The sequence below is a fragment of the Littorina saxatilis genome, linkage group LG10 (genome assembly GCF_037325665.1).
Source record: "Littorina saxatilis isolate snail1 linkage group LG10, US_GU_Lsax_2.0, whole genome shotgun sequence".
Lineage (NCBI taxonomy): Eukaryota > Metazoa > Mollusca > Gastropoda > Littorinimorpha > Littorinidae > Littorina > Littorina saxatilis.
Window position 1 is genome coordinate 3820099 of NC_090254.1, and position 24576 is coordinate 3844674.

The window sequence follows — 24576 nt, forward strand, 5'->3', positions numbered from 1 at the left end:
TTCTCTCTCTCTCTCTCTCTCTCTCTCTCTCTCTCTCTCTCTCTCTCTCTCTCTCTCTCTCTCTCTCTCTCTCTCTCTCTCTCTCTCTCTAACCGGCACGGTTGGCCTAGTGGTAAGGCGTCCGCCCCGTGATCGGGAGGTCGTGGGTTCCAACCCCGGCCGGGTCATACCTAAGACTTTAAAATTGGCAATCTAGTAGCTGCTCCGCCTGGCGTCTGGCATTATGGGGTTAGTGCTAGGACTGGTTGGTCCGGTGTCAGAATGTAGTGACTGGGAAAACTGGTAGAACAAATGGCGAATAAGAAGTCAATGGGTCCAGACAAGATTCCAGTCAAGTTGCTAAAACTTGCTTTACCTTACATTGTCGATTCCCTAACTTATGTTTATAACCTAAGCATACAACAAAACGTGTTCCCTTCTATTTTAAAGTGTGCAAAGGTATTACCACTTCCAAAAAATAAGGATCTTACAGACCCAAACAACTTTAGACCTATTTCCCTCTTACCTGTTCTATCTAAACCCTTAGAAAAGCACATACAAAAACACCTACTGGCATATATGGAAAAAATGAATCTGTTTCATCCTTTTCAGTCTGGATTCCGCCTTAAGCATTCCTGCCACACCGCCTTAAGGCCACACACAAAATAGTATGTTTACGGTATCCCGACCGACCCTATTTTTTCGCGCGACCCTAGACTTTTTTTGGGCATTTGGGAGAAAAAAATTAAAATAAAAAATAAATAAAAAATTCCGACCTACCGACCCTATTTTTTTGCCTATGTTAGCGTAAACAGACTATTTTTGTTGTTGGCCTAAGCTCTTTATGCGAGACTTGGCTGTCAGCAATAAACAAAGCAGAAATAACGGGAGCGTTGTTTCTGGACTTTAAGAAAGCCTTTGACCTAGTAGATCACTCACTTCTACTAAAGAAATATAAGTGCTATTTAAAAGACGACTCCGCCTGTGCCTTTTTTGAATCGTATCTTTCTAAACGGAAACAGTATGTATCCATTAAAGGCATATGTACGCGCTCCCGTGTTTACAAAGTGTAGTTTGCCCATAATCGATGTCAAACGCACCATAAGACCATGTAATGACGATATGTCGCCATGCGCGGACCATATACATGCATTACGTAGAGGTTACATGCCGAGTCTCAGTGATTATTAAAAATAATGGTCGAAGTTAGCGGATCATGAAAAATGCGAGCTTCAGCGAGCTTTTTCATGACCGCGAACTGAGACCATTACTTTTAATAATCACTGAGACGAGGTGTGTAACCTCTTTATTCCTCCTTTCTTCAGTTATTCCAAAAAAACAGGAGTTTTTGTGCGAAAGTTTGATCGAATCCGAATCACTCAACCAGTCAACCTGCGCAGGCGATCGATTAATGCGCGGTTGTATAGTTCCGTGCAAATCATTCCATTCTGTTAACACTTCTTTTCAGTTTCCCTGTTTTGGACTAAAATCAAGTACACAGATATGCTGTTATTCTGCTGTGGCGGTAAAGGCAGATATTGTGTGTTCTGTTTATGTTTTAGTATCGCTTAGTAAATGTTCTTTCGTCAAATGGGACTAGCAGACGAACTTTTGCACCCGTGTTCCAACGTTAATTACTGTATGAAGTTCAGTTTTCTGGGGAAAATAGTGTATGAAACCGCTTTAAGTTGTTTAAATTGATGAGATGTGTGCATTTGGTTGCGTGTGATCTGTTTATAAAATGAAATATTGTTGAAAACTGACCGTCGGATTGCAGTCAGTGTTGTCGAAGAAACTGCGTTAAAAGAAGGGGAACTACTCTTGTCGCCAGAGTATGAGTTACTTGCCTTGGGAATTTGCTTGTGATGAACGGTTTGTGCACGGCAGATCTAGATTCAGAAAACAACCGAACTCATGGATTTTATATGGAGATTCATGTGTTCAGGCCTGTAGGTGTTAATTTAAATGCGGTATGTTTGTATTGTTTGCTCCAGAGATGTATACTTCGTACGTATAGAGCGTTCGGAACTTTTCAGTCGCAAAAGTAGTACCGAAACAGAACAGCTTCTCAACCCATTGCACTATCGAGGATTCAGGCTGTTGCTGGCTCGTTATTTGTTTGGTTGCTGGGTCATTATCGAAAAATAACTAGCTCTACAAGTTTACAGAGGTAAAGAAGCAGAGGGGGGAATAAAGCTTGTTCTAGCCTCTGAAAAAGTGAGGATGTCAACAAAGACGCGGAGTTATTTCCCTTGCGTCAACGTTACCTCTGTTGGCAAATCTATAAATAGGACGATCTAGATCAAAATAAAAATTCAAATATCTCAACATTTAAGGGGTCCTAGACCACAATATCTTGCAGGGAACTTAATTTAGCATGTCTCCAGCTGTTGGTAAAGCAATTAGCGTGTATAGTCATCGAGTACATATGGCTTTAACTGTAAAACTTCGTCAAACGAGTTTGTCAGGAGTTGTGTCCCTCAAGGGTATGTATTAGGACCTATCTTGTTCTGTATATATATAAATGATTTACCCCTTCATGTGTCCGATGAAAACGTTCGATGTGAGTTCTTCGCGGATGACTCTTCTGTTCACACCAGTCAAAAATCTTTGGAATCCGTCAACTCTTCTCTTCAAACAAGTATGGATGAAATCACTGAGTGGTGCGTTTCTAATGCAATGATTATTCATCCGATTAAAACAAGAGTATGGTGATAACCACAAGACAAAAACACCAATTAAGTCCTTTACAATTACAACTGTCAGTTGGTTCAACTCAAGTGCAGCAAGTTAGGGAACATAGATTATTGGGTGTTTCCATTGATCAAGAGTTGAAATGGCAAACTCATTTGAGTAATATTTGCAAACTAGAATAAAAAAAAATGTGTACCTGTTATCAAAATTAAGGCATTACGCAGATTCTGCAGCACTTAAAATGTTCTATTACGCCCACATAATGCCTCATATAAACTTCGCATCGACACTTTGGGATAACTGCACTGATGTTCATTTGAAAAGACTCAATTCCCTGCATCGCCGAGCTGCAAAACTTATTCTGCATGATTTGAATAGGTCCACGGATGTTAAACTAAAGCTAAGGAATTTCCTCCCCTTGAAAGATCAGTTGACGTTAAACAAGGCTGTGTTCATGTATAAAATTCTAAATGACGACTGTCCTAAATATTTGCGATCACATTTCAAACATGCCACAAAAAGATACGGGTCCCAAAAAATCATCCCTCCTATACCTCGCATAGACCTCTACAAATCGAGCTTAGCCTTCTCGGGAGCGTTTCTCTGAAACTCCTTCCCCCAACAGATAAGAAATGCAACTTCAGTGAAAATGTGTAAGAGTCAGTCACGTTCACACATCATTCGTGAATGAAATGTCTTGTTCGATTGTTATTTGGTTAAACATTTTGTACTAGTGTTAACGGATGTGTAGCTGATCGGAGCAACTTTATTCCCAAATGAAAGGTATAACTATGTCAATGTAATTTTGTAATTTTTGAGTTCTCCTTATGTAATTCCTTAAATGCACATTGTGTTGCATTCCATACACTGTATTTCTGTATTTTATATGATTGAATTTATATTTGTTATGTGCGTCTGTCTTTATGTGTTGTATAAAGGACAGGTTGGAAGAATAGGCTTTGCCTAAAACCTTTATCCTTTTGTAATAAAGTTCTGAGTCTGAGTCTGAGAGTCTCTCTCTCTCTCTCTCTCTCTCTCTCTCTCTCTCTCTCTCTCTCTCTCTCTCTCTCTCTCTCTCTCTCTCTCTCTCTCTCTCTCTCTCTCTCTCTCTCTCTCTCTCTCTCTCTCTCTCTCTCTTAGAATATTGAATGTGTATGTTGTGCTTGTTAGGTAATGTGCAAACCTTAAGGACGTTTACAAAGATTGTTGACATGTGAAATTGGACTTTTTTTTGCAAACTGGTTCCATTTTCGCAAGAAATCAAAACATACCAAGACGATAAGCAAACATATGTGTGCCATGGATGTTTCTTTACGTTTAGTGTTAACAAGATATTTTATTCCATTGAATCAAGCCACAAAAGTAAGAAGCAAAGCAATTGATGCGCAAACTCAAGCTAACGTTGGAGTTTATATCAAGTTGACCGACCAAGCACAACATTATTCGGATAGTCATGATGGTGGATGTTAAAGTATTCATTTTACATTTTAAGAAAAAAAGACCAACACAAATCATAAAAGGGCTTGCTGGTTTTCTGAGGCACATTTATATCATAGGTTCGAAAACTACTTTTGTTTGAAATTTGCAGTGTTGATGGTACTCTTAAAACTACAAAACAATCCATTTGCAATATGTATTTGTATAAGTCACTTCAAGTTCGGTTTGGTCCCTTCGGTTTGGTTCACTCATGTTTTTGCACGAGTGTATTTTTACATGTATGACCGTTTTAACCCCGCCATTCAGGCCGCTTTTGGGGGATACAAGTGAAGTGAATCTCACCGTGGCTTTCGAGTTTTCGTCAAAGTGTTCCTCGACGAAGAGTCTGCCCACCGCGTTCCCCATGTGGTCGTTGACGTAACTCACACACTCCCTCCACCTTGACCGCTCCGACTCGGACCCATACACCGTCTGCACACATACACACACACACACACACACACACACACACACACACACACACACACACACACACACACACACCTGAACAGCAAGATAGGCTAAGCACTAGATAAGATAAAATAATATAGAATAAGACGAGGTCCGTTTTCATTGTGTATAAACATGGACATTTGTGTTTTGGCTCCACAACGAGCGCATTACTCATAACACAAAGACAACAATCAAAAGCATAATCATACATAAATCCACTTATAAGATCAACGTTAACATCAGCATTTACATAACTTCCGAGGACTAGAGTCAGCTCAGCTTGCTAGCATCTAATCTTCTTATCTAGCCTCAGTCCAGAAATACAGCGCTATTGGACTTGGGTAAACCTAGCAAACATACCCACATGCAACATGCACGCGCATTAAAGGTGGTCGACCAAATAGAGAAAAGATCACAACAACAACAACAACAACAACAACAACAACAACAACAACAACAACAACAACAACAACAACAACAACCCTGAATGAGAAGTGGGCAGCAACAATGGTACCTTGAAGTAGTCTTTCTTGAGGTCTCTGTACTTGCGAGGAAGGTTAACGATGCGGTTCATCATGATTCGCCAGATCAGGTAATTCACCAACGTTCTGAAAAGTATACAGTTTACGCCAACATGAAATTCTCTCAACCTTTGCCTAAAAACTTAACTCAACTAGTCAGAGACATATGATCCTAGTATCCAGAGAACTCAAAATAAGAAGCAAGAGAGGCAAACAATAGACAGATATGTTCTGGATATCACACAAGGCAAACTTTCCACGTGCTCAAGACACACCCCTCGCTAGTGACTGGCCTACCATGTCACATGGGAAAGTTTGCCTCAATAAAAGCAAGAGCATTCACTCTTTCACTACCCATAAAAAAACAGAGTTATTGCCGCACATTGTCTTTTGTGGGTCCCTTGAGACAGGAATTGGTCCCAGACCGAGGTGCACGAGAAGTTACCAGCCGGGTGGGAGCCAGCCTCGGGGTTGAATAGGTTGAAATTGACATGTGTTGTTATTTCAACGAATTAGATCGCGCGGTTTGTTATCTCCTGTTTGGGTGGCGCCCACTTTCGCTTCGTGCCCCTCAGCCGTGGCTAGCTGGTTCAGATGTATCATTCAGTTCACGAACCTTTTGGGCGTTTCATTGAAGATGACGACCATATGCTTGAGGTACTCCGGACCGTACACAACGATCTCCTCGGTGACATCGAGCTTGATGTCCACCGGTTTGAAGATCTTCTGCAGGTACAGCAGCCAGTCAAACTGCAACATCAGCAAGCAAGAGTTTAGACAGAGAGGAACTGCTGTAACACGGCACGTGACTTTTTTCATGTTTATTTCATTTTCATAACTTTATTGTCCGATTGCTGGGAAAGTCTTGTCGCTTCCTCGCAGTGAAAAGCTAGCAGCACCAGAGTCGTGGCACCCAGGTGTGTGCGTGTTTAGGTGTAATCAGCCACCTGCACTTATGTCAGAATGGCCAAGCTCTTACAGTGGTGACACTTATGTCAGAATGGCCAAGCTCTTACAGTGGTGACACTTATGTCAGAATGGCCAAGCTCTTACAGTGGTGACACTTATGTCAGAATGGCCAAGCTCTAACAGTGGTGACACTTATGTCAGAATGGCCAAGCTCTTACAGTGGTGACACTTATGGCAGAATGGCCAAGCTCTTACAGTGGTGACACTTATGTCAGAATGGCCAAGCTCTTACAGTGGTGACACTTATGTCAGAATGGCCAAGCTCTTACAGTGGTGACACTTATCCCCGAGTACGCAGTACTAGGGTCCAGCAGACTTTAATTGTGTGTCTGTGTGTCTGTCTGTCTCGACTTAACAGCTTATTGCTGGGAAACTACTGGGCGCAGTTCGTTCAAAAGTTGATACACTAACTTGATAATAGGTCCGATTGATCGTATTAAAACTTCATAATGTTACCTGGGACCTAAATGCCAAATATTCCACAAAAACGACTCTTAACGGCGGGCGCGATTCGCGGTGGGATAGAACAGCCGTTCGGCTAATCCGCCAGCCAGCCAGCGACAGCGACACCAGGCTTTGCGTGCGTGCGTGCTTTGCGTGCGTGCTTTGCGTGCGTGTACCACTGTGCGCGAGGAGTATAGGCATTTGAGTTCACTGGCGAATGATAGAGTTGGTGGCTTGGTGGAAAACGTTTCCGACTATTGCTAAAGTGATCCGGGTTCGATTCCCGGCATGGGCTGTCTATTTTTTTATTTTTTATTTTTATTTTTTTTTATAATAAATTCTTCTTTACTATTGTTTATTATGAACGTTTTAATGTTTTGTTTTACTGTAATAATTTTTTTTAATTGTGTAAAATAAATAAAAAAATAAAAAAATTTTTTAAATCCAAGGGATCCGGGTTTGATTCCCGGCATGGGCGGTCTATTTTTTTTTTTTTTTTTTTTAATTCTTGTTTACTATTGTTTATTATGAACGTTTTAATGTTTTATTTTACTCTAATAATTTTTTTAATTGTGTAAAATAAATTAAAAATTTTTTTTTTAAATCCACGTGCACAAGACAAAAACTTTCATACTGGGGGAGCGAGCCAGTCTGAAGAGTACTCGGGTCCAGCGCCAGCGGTTTTTATGTCAGAATGGCCAAGCTCTTACAGTGGTGACACATGGCAGAATGACCAAGCTCTTACAGTGGTGACACTTTTGGCAGAATGACCGAGGTCTTACAGTGGTGACACTTATGTCAGAATGACCGAGCTTTTACAGTGGTGACACTTATGGCAGAATGACCGAGGTCTTACAGTGGTGACACATGTCAGAATGACCGAGCTTTTACAGTGGTGACACTTATGGCAGAATGACCGAGGTCTTACAGTGGTGACACGGGGCTTGGCTATTTGTTCTCCATGCGTTACAGGTGGAGCAGAGTACACTTTTTTGGAACAGACGATTCTGTCTCTTTTTGGACGCCGCTTGCGTACACTAGAATTAAACTAACTAAAAAGTAAGAAACTTACCCCGGGTACGGAATCTTGGAGGTCCTTGACTGTCATCCTGTTGTACATTTTCTCGTTGTCTCTCCTCTCTGCCTGTGGCACGGTGATCTGAAAGAAAAAAGAAAGCAATGCATTCCATCAAACAACCAAGGTTGGTAGGTAGTTGGAACGTCTATTGTTGACAAAATAAAACGTTTGTTTGTTTGTTTGTGTGTTTGTTTGTTTGTTTGCTTAACGCCCAGCCGACCACGAAGGGCCATATCAGGCCGGATAAAAACGTTACATTTACAATTCCATTTACATTGGGACGTTAGCAGTCTATCTGTTTTTGGACGAATGTATTCAATCAATAACCCTTTACTGGACCAATGTATTCAATCAATAACCCTTTACTTGATGAATGTATTCAATTAATAACCCTTTACTTGACCAATGCATTCAATCAATAACCCTTTACTTGACCAATGTATTCAATCAATAACCCTTTACTTGACCAATGTATTCAATAAAAAACCCTTTACTTGACCAATGTATTCAATCAATAACCCTTTACTTGACCCCTTTACTTGACAAATGTATTCAATCAATAACCCTTTACTTGACCAATGTATTTAATCAATAACCCTTTACTTGACCACTGTATTCAATCAATAACCCTTTACTTGACGATTGTATTCAATCAATAACCCTTTACTTGACCAATGTATTCAATCAATAACCCTTTACTTGACCAATGTATTCAATCAATAACCCTTTACTTGACCAATGTATTCAATCAATAACCCTTTACTTGACGATTGTATTCAATCAATAACCCTTTACTTGACCAATGTATTCAATCAATAACCCTTTACTTGACCAATGTATTCAATCAATAACCCTTTACTTGACCAATGTATTCAATCAATAACCCGTTACTTGACGAATGTATTCAATCAATAACCCTTTACTTGACCAATGTATTCAATCAATAACCCTTTACTTGACGAATGTATTTAATCAATAACCCTTTACTTGACCAATGTATTCAATCAATAACCCTTTACTTGACCATTGTATTCAATCAATAACCCTTTACTTGACAAATATATTCAATCAATAACCCTTTACTTGACCAATGTATTCAAGCAATAACCCTTTACTTGACCAATGTAGTCAATCAATAACCCTTTACTTGACCAATGTATTCAATCAATAACCCTTTACTTGATGAATGTATTCAATTAATAACCCTTTACTTGACCAATGCATTCAATCAATAACCCTTTACTTGACCAATGTATTCAATCAATAACCCTTTACTTGACCAATGTATTCAATAAAAAAAAACACCTTTACTTGACCAATGTATTCAATCAATAACCCTTTACTTGACCCCTTTACTTGACAAATGTATTCAATCAATAACCCTTTACTTGACCAATGTATTTAATCAATAACCCTTTACTTGACCACTGTATTCAATCAATAACCCTTTACTTGACGATTGTATTCAATCAATAACCCTTTACTTGACCAATGTATTCAATCAATAACCCTTTACTTGACCAATGTATTCAATCAATAACCCTTTACTTGACCAATGTATTCAATCAATAACCCTTTACTTGACGATTGTATTCAATCAATAACCCTTTACTTGACCAATGTATTCAATCAATAACCCTTTACTTGACCAATGTATTCAATCAATAACCCTTTACTTGACCAATGTATTCAATCAATAACCCTTTACTTGACGATTGTATTCAATCAATAACCCTTTACTTGACCAATGTATTCAATCAATAACCCTTTACTTGACGAATGTATTTAATCAATAACCCTTTACTTGACCAATGTATTCAATCAATAACCCTTTACTTGACCATTGTATTCAATCAATAACCCTTTACTTGACAAATATATTCAATCAATAACCCTTTACTTGACCAATGTATTCAAGCAATAACCCTTTACTTGACCAATGTAGTCAATCAATAACCCTTTACTTGACCAATGTATTCAATCAATAACCCTTTACTTGACCAATGTATTCAATCAATAACCCTTTACTTGACCAATGTATTCAATCAATAACCCTTTACTTGACCAATGTATTCAATCAATAACCCTTTACTTGACGAATGTATTCAATCAATAACCCTTTACTTGACGAATGTCGTGTAACTGTGCAATTTGTTGCCCGTATACAGCATTTGATCAAATCTGGGAATAACGTGTTTTCGCCCATTTTGTAAACATGCAACAATGTGTATATTGCTAACTGTTAGATATCATGCATGTGTCTGTATCTGGTTGGGGAGAGTGGAAAAGAGAGAGAGAGAGAGAGAGAGAGAGAGAGAGAGAGAGAGAGAGAGAGAGAGAGAAAGACAGACAGACAGACAGACAGACAGAGACAGAGAGTGAGACAGACACAGAGACACAGCTAGTGAGACATACAGACAGACAAACAGACAGATAGATAGACAGACATAGGCAAAGAGAGAGCTAGAGAGAGACATAGAGAGAGAGAGAGACAGAGAGAGAGAGAGAGAGAGATAGAGAGAGAGAGAGAGAGACAGACAGACAGACAGATAGAGACAGAGAGTGAGACAGACACAGAGACACAGCTAGTGAGACATACAGACAGACAGACAGACAGATAGATAGACAGACATAGGCAAAGAGAGCTAGAGAGAGACATAGAGAGAGAGAGACAGAGAGAGAGAGAGATAGAGAGAAAGAGCGAGAGAGAGAGAGAGAGAGAGAGAGAGAGAGAGAGAGAGAGAGAGAGAGAGAGATGTAGACAGAGACAAAGAGTGAGACAGACAGCCAGACAGATATACAGACAGCCAGACACAGACAGACAGACAGTCAGACAGCCAGCCAGCCAGACAGCCAGACAGAGACATAAAAAGCGAACACTCACATTAGCCAGTTTGATCTCAAGCTCCACCAGGTCGCGGATCTCTCGCTCTGCGCGTGACTCGCTGGCACCGAACACCTTGGCGACCTCTGTGGCGTACTCCTCGTAGACCCGGAGAAACTGCGCGTCTTCGCTCTTGAGGTAGTAGTCCGGGGACGGCATCCCCAAGTCAGGCTGGTCCAGCTGTGGAAGACAAAAAGCACCATGTAAAGGCGATCCTTAATTAAGCCCGAAGTCGACTCCGCGAAGTCTTTTTACTGCTACTCTTACACTGTGCCGAATTGCCCTTGCGAATAGAATTTTCCAATAATTCACAATGATCGGGACATGGTCGCAAGACATTCGTAAATGTTCTCAACCATTCGTCTCTTGTTTTGAACATAGCAACATGTTCCTAATATTCGCAAAGAAGTCATATTCTTAACGTTTTTGCAACGTACTTGTAAGATTTCGCAAGACATTCGTAATCATCGCAATGTATTCGTAACGCTCGCAAGGCATTCGCAACCATTCGTTATGCCTGTCTCACACTGTGCTAAATATCCTTGCGAACATTCGTAATCATAGCAATGTATTCGTCAGGCTCGCAAGGCATTCGCAAACATTCGTTATGCCTGTCTTACACTGTGCCGAATATCCTTGCGAATATAGATTCGTATGCATTCGCAATGATCAGTAGACATTCGCAAGCACTCGCAACCATTCGTAAGACATTCGCAAGGATTCGTAAGGCTTCGAATGGTCAATATTTTTCCTGTCCATTAGTCTCTTTTTTGGGCCAAATACAACATGTTCATATACACATTTCTTGCGAATGTCTTACGAATAGTTGCGTGTGCTTGCGAATGTGTACCGATCATTGCGAATGCCCTGCGAGCGCTACGAATACCTTTACGATGATTACGAATGGCTTGCGAATACTGAAGAATATGCATTCCTTGCGAATATTAGGAGCATGTTGCTAATATTCGCAACATGAGACGAATGGTGGCGAATGGTTAAGAAAATGTACGAATGTCTTGCGACCATGTCCCGATCATTACGAATTATTGGTGAATTCTATTCGCAAGGGAAATTCGGCACAGTGTAAGAGCAGTATTACGAACAATGCGAATTGCACAATCACTTTATTGGTAAAATGTTTGCAAGCACTCGCAAGGCCACTCGCAACGTTCGTAATACATCCGCAATACATTCGTAGGCTATATGGATTTGTATGCATTCGCAATGATCGTTAAGGCTTCGAATTTCCAATATTTGTTCCTGTCCATTCGTCTCTTTTATTGCCGAATACAACATGTTCTAATTCGCAAGGATATTCGGCACAGTGTAAGACAGGCTTACCGAAAACAAAGTGCTAAAGCTTCGTGCGGCCAGCTTCACGGAGTATACTTCGCGTAGTCGACTTCGCCCAGTTAAGGACAGGCTTAAATGAGCCAATTAAGGACAGGCTTAAATGAGCCAATTAAGGACAGGCTTAAATGAGCCAGTTAAGGACAGGCTTAAATGAGCCAGTTAAGGACAGGCTTAAATGAGCCAGTTAAGGACAGGCTTAAATGAGCCAGTTAAGGACAGGCTTAAATGAGCCAGTTAAGGACAGGCTTAATTGAGCCAGTTAAGGACAGGCTTAAATGAGCCAGTTAAGGACAGGCTTAATTGAGCCAGTTAAGGACAGGCTTAAATGAGCCAGTTAAGGACAGGCTTAAATGAGCCAGTTAAGGACAGGCTTAAATGAGCCAGTTAAGGACAGGCTTAAATGAGCCAGTTAAGGACAGGCTTAAATGAGCCAGTTAAGGACAGGCTTAAATGAGCCAGTTAAGGACAGGCTTAAATGAGCCAGTTAAGGACAGGCTTAAATGAGCCAGTTAAGGACAGGCTTAAATGAGCCAGTTAAGGACAGGCTTAAATGAGCCAGTTAAGGACAGGCTTAAATGAGCCAGTTAAGGACAGGCTTAAATGAGCCAGAAGTCGACTGTGTAAAGACATTGACGTCGTTTTACCGACACATCATTGCAAAAGCCTCGTGCAGCGAACGTCGTATAATAAACTCAGCTCAATTGATATCAGGCTTAACAGAAACTATAGGAGCCGTAATGTACTCAGCAGATGTACCGTAATGTACTCAGCAGATGTACCGAAATGTAATCAGCAGATGTACCGTAATGTACTCAGCAGATGTACCGTAATGTACTCAGCAGATGTACCGTAATGTACTCAGCAGATGTACATTAATGTACTCAGCAGATGTACCGAAATGGATAACAGTTTCTACCTTATTTATTAACCGTTCTCAGATGTTTGACTGAGTTCCACACACTGGTATAACCTGAATCCAATGGTATTAGTGACAAAACAGTGCCAAGATCAAGAATACTGAATTCCACACACTGGTATAAACTGAATCCAATGGTATTAGTGACAAAACAGTGCCAAGATCAAGAATACTGAATTCCACACACTGGTATAAACTGAATCCAATGGTATTAGTGACAAAACAGTGCCAAGATCAAGAATACTGAATTCCACACACTGGTATAACCTGAATCCAATGGTATTAGTGACAAAACAGTGCCAAGATCAAGAATACTGAATTCCACACACTGGTATAAACTGAATCCAATGGTATTAGTGACAAAACAGTGCCAAGATCAAGAATACTGAATTCCACACACTGGTATAACCTGAATCCAATGGTATTAGTGACAAAACAGTGCCAAGATCAAGAATACTGAATTCCACACACTGGTATAAACTGAATCCAATGGTATTAGTGACAAAACAGTGCCAAGATCAAGAATACTGAATTCCACACACTGGTATAAACTGAATCCAATGGTATTAGTGACAAAACAGTGCCAAGATCAAGAATACTGAATTCCACACACTGGTATAAACTGAATCCAATGGTATTAGTGACAAAACAGTGCCAGGATCAAGAATACTGAATTCCACACACTGGTATAAACTGAATCCAATGGTATTAGTGACAAAACAGTGCCAGGATCAAGAATACTGAATTCCACACACTGGTATAAACTGAATCCAATGGTATTAGTGACAAAACAGTGCCAGGATCAAGAATACTGAATTCCACACACTGGTATAAACTGAATCCAATGGTATTAGTGACAAAACAGTGCCAAGATCAAGAATACTGAATTCCACACACTGGTATAACCTGAATCCAATGCTATTAGTGACAAAACAGGGACAAGATCAAGAATACTGAATTCCACACACTGGTATAAACTGAATCCAATGGTATTAGTGACAAAACAGTGCCAAGATCAAGAATACTGAATTCCACACACTGGTATAACCTGAATCCAATGGTATTAGTGACAAAACAGTGCCAAGATCAAGAATACTGAATTCCACACACTGGTATAACCTGAATCCAATGGTATCAGTGACAAAACAGTGCCAAGATCAAGAATACTGAATTCCACACACTGGTATAACCTGAATCCAATGGTATTAGTGACAAAACAGTGCCAAGATCAAGAATACTGAATTCCACACACTGGTATAACCTGAATCCAATGGTATTAGTGACAAAACAGTGCCAAGATCAAGAATACCGAATTCCACAAACTGGTATAAACTGAATCCAATGCTATTAGTGACAAAACAGTGCCAAGATCAAGAATACTGAATTCCACACACTGGTATAACCTGAATCCAATGGTATTAGTGACAAAACAGTGCCAAGATCAAGAATACTGAATTCCACACACTGGTATAACCTGAATCCAATGGTATCAGTGACAAAACAGTGCCAAGATCAAGAATACTGAATTCCACACACTGGTATAACCTGAATCCAATGGTATTAGTGACAAAACAGTGCCAAGATCAAGAATTAATACTGAATTCCACACACTGGTATAACCTGAATCCAATGGTATCAGTGACAAAACAGTGCCAAGATCAAGAATACTGAATTCCACACACTGGTATAACCTGAATCCAATGGTATTAGTGACAAAACAGTGCCAAGATCAAGAATACTGAATTCCACACACTGGTATAAACTGAATCCAATGGTATTAGTGACAAAACAGTGCCAAGATCAAGAATACTGAATTCCACACACTGGTATAACCTGAATCCAATGGTATTAGTGACAAAACAGTGCCAAGATCAAGAATACTGAATTCCACACACTGGTATAACCTGAATCCAATGGTATTAGTGACAAAACAGTGCCAAGATCAAGAATACTGAATTCCACACACTGGTATAACCTGAATCCAATGGTATTAGTGACAAAACAGTGCCAAGATCAAGAATACTGAATTCCACACACTGGTATAACCTGAATCCAATGGTATTAGTGACAAAACAGTGCCAAGATCAAGAATACTGAATTCCACAAACTGGTATAACCTGAATCCAATGGTATTAGTGACAAAACAGTGCCAAGATCAAGAATACTGCTCCAGGAACAGACAAACAACGTTTGAAACGTTTCTAATCTCTTCCTAAATGTTTCGGAAACAAAAATGCTGACCGGAATGATGTTGCCCTCAGAACAGTTGTCGTCTGTGCTTACCCACTGTTCGGTGAGGGTCTTGTTGTTGTCATGACAACAAAGAAAGAAGGGGGAAAACGAAGAGAAAAGAAACGAAGAGAAGAGAAAAGAAGAGACACAACAAATGCAATTTTGACCATGACTCTCACCTGATTTTTGTGTGATTTGTGTGTAAAGTTTGGGAAGACACTATAGCGTGCCCTTTTAATCAATTAAACAATTACCTGAATGATGTTGACCCCAGAGTTCTTGTCGTCCGCGCTGACCCACTGTTCAATGAGGATCTTGTTGTTGTAGTGACGTAGTTGTACCATTAGGTCCATGACGTCGACCTTCTCGCCCTTCCAGCCCGCGCCCAGCACCACCGGCCATCCGCCGAGTTCGGCCAGCAGCTCCTCGATGGGCGCCAGGCCTTGCTCGTCTATCGCGGCTAGCGGACGACACACACTTAACACTTAGTTATTTAGCCACATTTTAAATCCAAAAACAAATAGACTGCCAACGTTCCAAATTTCAGAATCAAAAAAAAAGAAAGGTAAGTTGTTGGAACGCTTGACGCTGGGTCGACATATCTGTGAATGTAACGTAATATTCTGTCAATAACAAACGTTCCAACAACTTACCTTTCTTGGGTTTTTTAATTCTTACTTAGTTATCTATCCACATTTCAAACCCAAAAACAATGAGACTGCCAACGTTCCAAAATGCAGAATTAAACAAGTCGCGTAAGGCGAAAATACAATATTTAGTCAAGTAGCTGTCGAACTCACAGAATGAAACTCATGAACGCAATGCCATTTTACTCGTAGCATCGTCAGGCCACCGCTCATGGCAAAGGCAGTGAAATTGACAAGAAGAGCGGGGTAGTAGTTGCGCTAAGAAGGATAGCACGCTTTTCTGTACCTCTCTTTGTTTTAACTTTCTGAGCGTGTTTTTAATCCAAACATATCATATCTATATGTTTTTGGAATCAGGAACCGACAAGAAATAAGATGAAAGTGTTTTTGAATTGATTTGGACAATTTAATTTTGATAATAATTTTTATATATTTAATTTTCAGAGCTTGTTTGTAATCCGAATATAACATATTTATATGTTTTTGGAATCAGCAAATGATGGAGAATAAGATAAACGTAAATTTGGATCGTTTTATAAATTTTTATTTTTTTTTACAATTTTCCGATTTTTAATGACCAACGTCATTAATTAATTTTTAAGCCACCAAGCTGAAATGCAATACCGAAGTCCGGGCTTCGTCGAAGATTACTTGACCAAAATTTGAACCAATTTGGTTGAAAAATGAGGGCGTGACAGTGCCGCCTCAACTTTCACGAAAAGCCGGATATGACGTCATCAAAGACATTTATCAAAAAAATGAAAAAAACGTTCGGGGATTTCATACCCAGGAACTCTCATGTCAAATTTCATAAAGATCGGTCCAGTAGTTTAGTCTGAATCGCTCTACACACACACACACACACACACGCACGCACGCACACACGCACGCACATACACCACGACCCTCGTTTCGATTCCCCCTCGATGTTAAAATATTTAGTCAAAACTTGACTAAATATAAAAACAAGAAAGGTATGTTGTTACAGGCAAGTGCCTGAACATTTTGTTAGATAAGTTTGTGTCTATATATTTAGTGTCTGTTTGTCTATATAGTTAGTGTCTGTTTGTCTATATAGTTAGTGTCTGTTTGTCTGTAATAAGTTGTGTCTGTTTGTCTGTAATAAGTTAGTTTCTGTTTGTCTGTAATAAGTTAGTTTCTGTTTGTCTGTAATAAGTTAGTGTCTGTTTGTCTGTAATAAGTTAGTGTCTGTTTGTCTGTAATAAGTTAGTTTCTGTTTGTCTGTAATAAGTTAGTGTCTGTTTGTCTATATAGTTAGTGTCTGTTTGTCTATATAGTTAGTGTCTGTTTGTCTGTAATAAGTTAGTGTCTGTTTGTCTGTAATAAGTTAGTGTCTGTTTGTCTATATAGTTAGTGTCTGTTTGTCTATATAGTTAGTGTCTGTTTGTCTGTAATAAGTTAGTGTCTGTTTGTCTGTGATAAGTTAGTGTCTGTTTGTCTGTAATAAGTTAGTGTCTGTTTGTCTGTGATAAGTTAGTGTCTGTTTGTCTGTAATAAGTTAGTGTCTGTTTGTCTGTAATAAGTTAGTGTCTGTTTGTCTGTAATAAGTTAGTGTCTGTTTGTCTGTAATAAGTTAGTGTCTGTTTGTCTGTGCACTTAAAAGACCGCCGCGTCGATATATCTGTGAACGTAACGATTTGTTTTGTCAATAATTAAACGTGTCAACAACGTACCTTTCTTGTTTATCCACATTTTAGTTAGAATTCATTTTATTTTTTACGATTGAACACAAACAAACATGCACTTTTTTGTCATCTTCGCCAGCCGCCTATATGAGTTTTAGTCGGCCTCTGACGTCACAGTAAATGTTCAATCGATACATCCTAGATGCCAATCTGTCAAATAAATTCAACGAAAAAAGACATTCTTACTCTTCACCCTAAGCACAAACACTACAGAATTCGGTCTGTGTGCAAGTTGAAGAATGTTCTTATCCCGCTTGAAAGCGTGGGACAAATATATGGTAGTGTACGTTATCAATATGGTAGTGTACGTTATCAATATGGTAGTGTACGTTATCAATATGGTAGTGTTCGTTATCACGCGCACGAGAAGGCATGTGTCTTTAAAGATCTACAGAAGTTTATTTATTTAATAAGGAGATTTCTAAAGCGCATAGCTAAAAGCACTAGAAGTGAGGTACGTTGGTCGCCTGAACTCAGCTGAGATGTCTCACTTTAGCCACACACAAAACAAATTGTCAAACTTGAGACACACGATTAGAGAAATGTAAAGGAGTCAGATGATCAGACAGCTTAAAACAAGATCTAGGTTATTCTCCAGAGCTGTGTACCATTTTATGACATGCAGTCATTTGTCAGTCCTTTAAATGGTTATAACGTATATTAAATGGTTATAACGTATATTAAATGGTTATAACGTATATTAAATGGTTATAACGTATATTAAATGGTTATAGTCTTGCATTGCTGACGTTGAACTCTGGATGTCCACTAACAAGCTTAGACTTAACTGTGGCAAAACAGAAGCCATTCGTTTCACCAAATCCTCCCTCTCCTCCTCTCTCTCTCTCCCTCCTTCTATCACTTTGGGCAGCAGCACTATTGAATTCTCAGACTCCGTCCGTGATCTTGGCATCTTTCTTGATAGCGATCTCTCCATGAAACACCATGTTATGAAAGTCTGTCAGTCCGCTTACATCGAGCTTAAGAGAATAGGTTCTATCCGCCCATACCTTACCGAAGATGCCACCAAGACCCTTGTTTCCTCCTACATTCTTTCTCGATTAGACTACGGAAATTCTGTTCTCATTGGCTGTCCTCAGTCTGTCATCCATCCTTTGCAGCGCATTCAAAATTCTGCAGCCCGGCTTGTCTGCAAAGCCCCTCGGTCCCAGTCCTGTTCCCCCTTGCTAAAGAAACTTCATTGGCTCCCTGTAGAGCTGAGAATCCAATATAAGTGCTGCTGTATCTGCTACAAAATAATATCTGGCTCAGCCCAATCCTACCTGTCTGACCTGTTCACACTCTATACACCCTCACGATCCCTCCGCTCCTCTGTAGACACTAGAATATTCCGTCTATCTTCTTTTAGTCGCAAACAGCACGGCCAGAGAGCCTTCTCCCACTCTGCTGCCGTTGCGTGGAACTCTCTCCCTTACTCTATCCGACACTGCCAAACATTCTCTTCCTTCAAATCAAACCTTAAAACACACTTCTTCACCCAGTATTTTGATTAATTTTATTTGAACATGGTGCATTTTTGAATCAGGTGTTTGAATGTTTGAATGTTTTGCCTGTGTTGGTATGCTTGCAGATTGTATTGATGTAGTGTTTGAGTTTCGTTGTTCACTTGTGTGCTGAATGCTGCTGCACATGCTTTTGCTTTGCTTTGTATGTATTATGTATGTTTGTCATTGTAAAGCGCTTTGAGAATGTAAAGCGCTCTATAAATCTCCCATATTATTATTATTATTATAACGTATATTAAATGGTTATAACGTATATTAAATGGTTATAACGTATATTAAATGGTTATAACGTATATTAAATGGTTATAACGTATATTAAATGGTTATAACGTATATTAAATATATTAAATGGTTATAACGTATATTAAATGGCAACGTGAATGTATTCTCTTCCTTTTGCAGTAATACTCAAGTTAGATACTGATACAGACATGCAACAAAAATCATAGAATAAATTGTTGTCTTTTTTCTCTCAACTGTTTCTGTTCAAATCCATGTTACAACTTTTCGTTTCAATGTTACGAAGTTGACGTACTCTGAAACCTTTGAAGTTTACTGAGCGTAGACGAAAACAACGTGAAAGTATTTATAATTCTTTCTCTATAGGCCAAGGATACATGTGGAACCAGTATTTATTTTTGAAATCAGTTTGTAAGGTTAACATGTCTCAGTTAAGTAACGAAATGTCAACTTCGTAACATGGTTTCTCCTGGTCCACAGCTCTGGAGAATAACCCATCTTCCAAGAAATCGTACTGGCAATTTGTCACCAACATAGTATGTATAATATGTGACCCTCCACCACGGAATGAGTCGCATGTCACCTTTGCATGATTTTCATATTTTTACATTTTTCTAATGAGTTTTTTATGCTCTATCCAGTGGTGAAAACCGTTTTAGAAAAGAGCGAAAACTGTTTGAGTTATAAGCCTGTGACTAAGGTGACCCTCACACTGTTACCAGACACTCCCCGGACTTTTATTAAGCCTAGCGCAGAACCGCGCGAGGTGACATGCGACTCATTTCGTGGTGGAGGGTCACATATAACTTACTCTCATTGAGACAGGAGGCATACAGGTACTTGGCTTTCATCGTCGCTTCGCAGTCCTTTTCTTGCACAGGTTCCTCTAACAAATCTGAAATACAACAAGAAGATCATTCAAGAAAGGGAAAGCAAACAAGTCGCGTAAGGCGAAAATACAATATTTAGTCAAGTAGCTGTCGAACTCACAGAATGAAACTGAACGCAACGCAACGCAGCAAGACCGTATACTCGTAGCATCGTCACTCCACCGCCCGTGGCAAAGGCAGTGTCCGTGGAATTGACAAGAAGAGCGGGGTATTCGTTGCGCTGAGAAGGATAGCACGCTTTTCTGTACCTCTCTTCGTTTTAACTTTCTGAGCGTGTTTTTAATCCAAACATATCATATCTATATGTTTTTGGAATCAGGAACCGACAAGGAATCAGATGAAAGTGTTTTTAAATTGATTTCGAAAAAACAATTTTGATAATAATTTTTATATATTTAATTTTCAGAGCTTGTTTGTAATCCGAATATAACATATTTATATGTTTTTGGAATCAGCAAATGATGGAGAATAAGATAAACGTAAATTTGGAACGTTTTATAAATTTTTATTTTTTTTTACAATTTTCAGATTTTTAATGACCAAAGTCATTAATTAATTTTTAAGCCACCAAGCTGAAATGCAATACCGAAGTCCGGGCTTCGTCGAAGATTACTTGACCAAAATTTCAACCAATTTGGTTGAAAAATGAGGGCGTGACAGTGCCGCCTCAACTTTCACGAAAAGCCGGATATGACGTCATCAAAGACATTTATCAAAAAAATGAAAAAAACGTTCGGGCATTTCATACCCAGGAACTCTCATGTCAAATTTCATAAAGATCGGTCCAGTAGTTTAGTCTGAATCGCTCTACACACACACACACACAGACAGACAGACAGACAGACAGACACACGCACATACACCACGACCCTCGTTTCGATTCCCCCTCGATGTTAAAATATTTAGTCAAAACTTGACTAAATATAAAAAGCAACTAAAACTTCCCTCGAACAATTCTCGTCCATTTACGAGAAAGAACCATTTGTTCCATTCGTTGAAACGGCGTCCATAAACATTTTAAAAACCTTGGATGAAGGCTGATTCCATTCTAAAACAAACGAGCTAAAATTTAACGAGCATACAATACTCGACACTGTGTTGTACCTTTAAGCATGCCCTGGATGTCATCGCCGAGCTTGGAGAATGTGTTGTAGCTGGCCCTGTCGTCGGGGATGATGTGGATCTTGTTCCAGTTGCCGCATGCAAACTCGAAGAAATCATCGCACGGTTCTATCGTAGCGTCCATGGCTTCCATCAGGCGAGACGCTGTGGTAAAGAAAATGGTTGAAACTGGTAAAGACAGGCTGGGTGCTAACACAGACAACCACGCCTGGACGTACATACGCCATGCACATACACAGTAAAGCTACAGCTAACGCAATCACGGAGAGATAATTAGACTGAACACAGAATTATAATAAACTGAAAAGTACCAGTGGACGCACGGAATAAGGACGGAATAGGAAATTCTAAATGGGGTAAGACCACCCTCTACCTACAATCAACATTCTGAGCGGCAGTTTTGTCAACACATCGCTGTAAGTTAATTGAGTTGCAGTTTGCCCTGTTTTGAGTTGTGTACCTGTTTTGACTTGTCGCAAACGTTAAGTCACCCAGGTAAAACAAGGTTAGGCCTAACGCTTTCAGTGATATATTATGAGCTCAGTCGTAGCTCGGTTCGAAACGTCTATTTGCGCGCGTTTTATCAGGTGACTGATTTAATTTTGTGTGTGCCAAAATTTCAGTTTGAGAGGTCAGACTAGGTTGCTGATAGGGGATGAGAAACTGGAGATGAAATTACAGAGCGGAGAGAGAGAGAGAGAGAGAGAGAGAGAGAGAGAGAGAGAGAGAGAGAGAGAGAAAGAGAAAGAGACAGAGAGAGAGAGACAGAGAGAGAGAGACAGAGAGAGATAGACAGAGACAAAGACAGTGACAGAGTGAGACACAGAGAGAGAAAGACAGATATACAGACAGAGACAGAGAGACAGGTGTGTAGTCAGAGTAGGGGAGATCTATAGGAGTGGGTGAACACTCTACATAGGTTGAAACCAAAGGTCAAGCAATACGGGAAGAGCAGACAGGCAGATCCTGAGTGTTCACTCGAACACGGAAGGATGCAAAAAGTAAGGTAAAAGTCAAGCCACTCCCAGCAAAGACATAAATAACTTAACAACAGATAAATCTCCACTAAGAGGGCAGGTGAGGCAGGGGAACATGTACGTTGTCTTCACGAGGGACAGGTAAAAACCTGTAAGTGTCAAGATGCTGAGATCCTCCACTGCCTGAGATGCTGTCAGTTACAAAGTGGTAAATCGTAGGGGTACTTCTGTACCTTAACAAAGTGGTAAATCGTAGGGGTACTTCTGTACCTTAACAAAGTGGTAAATCCTAGGAGTACTTCTGTACCTTAACAAAGTGGTAAATCGTAGGGGTACTTCTGTACCTTAACAAAGTGGTAAATCGTAGGGGTACTTCTGTACCTTAAGCCTGTCCTTAACTGGGCGAAGGCGACTACGCGAAGTATACTTCGCGAAACCGGCCGCACGAAGCTTTAGCACTGAGTTTTCGGTAGAAAGACTTCGCGAAGTCGACGTCAGACTCAATTAAGTACCGCCTTTACAGAGTGGTAAATCATATGGGTACTACTGTACCTTACATTGAATTCGACTTTTTATCTATTTTTGAGACAGCCAGTATTGAGTCCAAAACAGGCTTCGCTGAGCCTATACTGCGGTAGTGACATTTCTTTGTGAACAGAGTTGTGATTATGAATGAATCAGAATGCTACTCACAAGCTTGGACGCAGCCCCGGGTCAGACAGACATCCAAGGCTTGCTGGTGCCCGGGGTAGGCGGGGCCGGTCTCTGAAGACGGAATGACGATGCCCGCCCCGTTGGGCACTACGGTGTAAGGTCGACCCACTTGTGCAGGCCCCGCCCCTCCCTGGCCCTGGGCGGAGCCATACTGATCCTTGTCTGCAACAACAAAAGAGAAAAACATAGTGAATTAGGTTAAATTCTACACGAAAACTACTTCAAAATGGCGTCATAAACACAATGGGAAAACAAAGTTGTGAATTAGGTTAAATTCTACACGAAAACTACTTCAAAATGGCGTCTTAAACACCATGGGAAAACAAAGTTGTGAATTAGGTTAAATTCTACACGAAAACTACTTCAAAATGGCGTCTTAAACACCATGGGAAAACAAAGTTGTGAATTAGGTTAAATTCTACACGAAAACTACTTCAAAATGGCGTCATAAACACCATGGGAAAACAAAGTTGTGAATTAGGTTAAATTCTACACGAAAACTACTTCAAAATGGCGTCATAAACACCATGGGAAAACAAAGTTGTGAATTAGGTTAAATTCTACACGAAAACTACTTCAACATGGCGTCTTATACACCATGGCGAGATCTGTTCAACGAAGGGAAGTAAGCGCTTTAAATGCATCGACATGTGTAATAGAGTAAGTGAGAGTTTTTCGGAACCAGTCTCCTGGCACCTGAGATAATAACAAGCATTGACATGAACAAGCGACTTTCATCCTCAATGGAGAGAGGAAACAAAGTTTTGACATTGGCGCTTGGTCTGTGCACAACCGGCTCCGATCCGTGAGAGAAATTTACGCTGAAGTTGCTCATCAAAAGATTGAAAAAACTAAATGTACAAAGAAAATGTACACTAACATTAAAGCATGATCTGTTAAACTTACTGCGCAAAATAGTAGCAATGGTTGCGGTAAAAGAAGTACCTCTGCGAACAATATAATCTTCAAAGTGCTATCATGGCTGCGCAGGACTCTGCCCCATATAGTGCAAACACAAATACACAGGCATGTAACAGGACCATCCCCCACCCCAACCTGCAGGGAAAGTAACAGGTCAAATAAACACTTAAATACATAACGGAGACACAGATATACAGAAAAACACAGTGGCAGGCAAACACACATACACAGGTGAACCCCTACGACGCAGCACTGCAAACACACACACACACACACACACACACACACACACACACACACACACACACACACACACACACACACACAGTCCTGCAACGACCAAGACCCAGACCCCCCGGGATGTGAGAGGTGTACAGGGTCAATATGGAATGAGGTGATTGCTCATTCCCTGCCTCTTTGTGTGGCTCTTGTCAAGAGATACTTGACATCCCAGCCTCTTTGTGTGGCTCTTGTCAAGAGATATTTGACATCCCAGCCGTCAGCGAATTACGTAAGTTCACACGGAGTTGCAGCGGCATCTGACCTTTTTCTGGTCAGGTTTCCCTTGCGGAGGTTTTGGTGCGTGTGTATGTATGTGTGTGTGTGGTGTGTGTGTGTGTGTGTGTGTGTATGTGTTTGTGTGTGTTTGTGTGTGTGTGTGTGTGTGTGTGTGTGTGTGTGTCTGTGTCTGTGTGTGTGTGTGTGTGTGTGTGAACGGCTTACGCAAGATTACACGGCCATGCAGCTTATCTGGACCTGTTTCTGATCATGTTTCCGTGGGCCTGCTTGCTTGCGTGTGTGTGATTTGTTATGTTTATTCTCTCTCTCTCTCTC

General features: G+C 40.2%; 1 protein-coding gene across 1 annotated transcript in view; it reads right to left on the bottom strand.

Annotated features, from left to right (window-relative positions):
• LOC138977981 (neprilysin-1-like) overlaps positions 1-24576 on the bottom strand; it is a 138315-nt gene that overhangs the window by 43192 nt on the left and 70547 nt on the right. The window contains exons 4-12 of the mRNA XM_070350591.1: positions 22801-22983; positions 21113-21274; positions 19930-20013; positions 15254-15459; positions 10499-10678; positions 7609-7695; positions 5740-5873; positions 5117-5210; positions 4453-4581 (exon numbers count right to left, since the gene is read on the bottom strand). Of these exons, the coding sequence (XP_070206692.1) occupies positions 4453-4581; positions 5117-5210; positions 5740-5873; positions 7609-7695; positions 10499-10678; positions 15254-15459; positions 19930-20013; positions 21113-21274; positions 22801-22983 (1259 nt within the window). The remainder of the gene's footprint in view (positions 1-4452; positions 4582-5116; positions 5211-5739; positions 5874-7608; positions 7696-10498; positions 10679-15253; positions 15460-19929; positions 20014-21112; positions 21275-22800; positions 22984-24576) is intronic.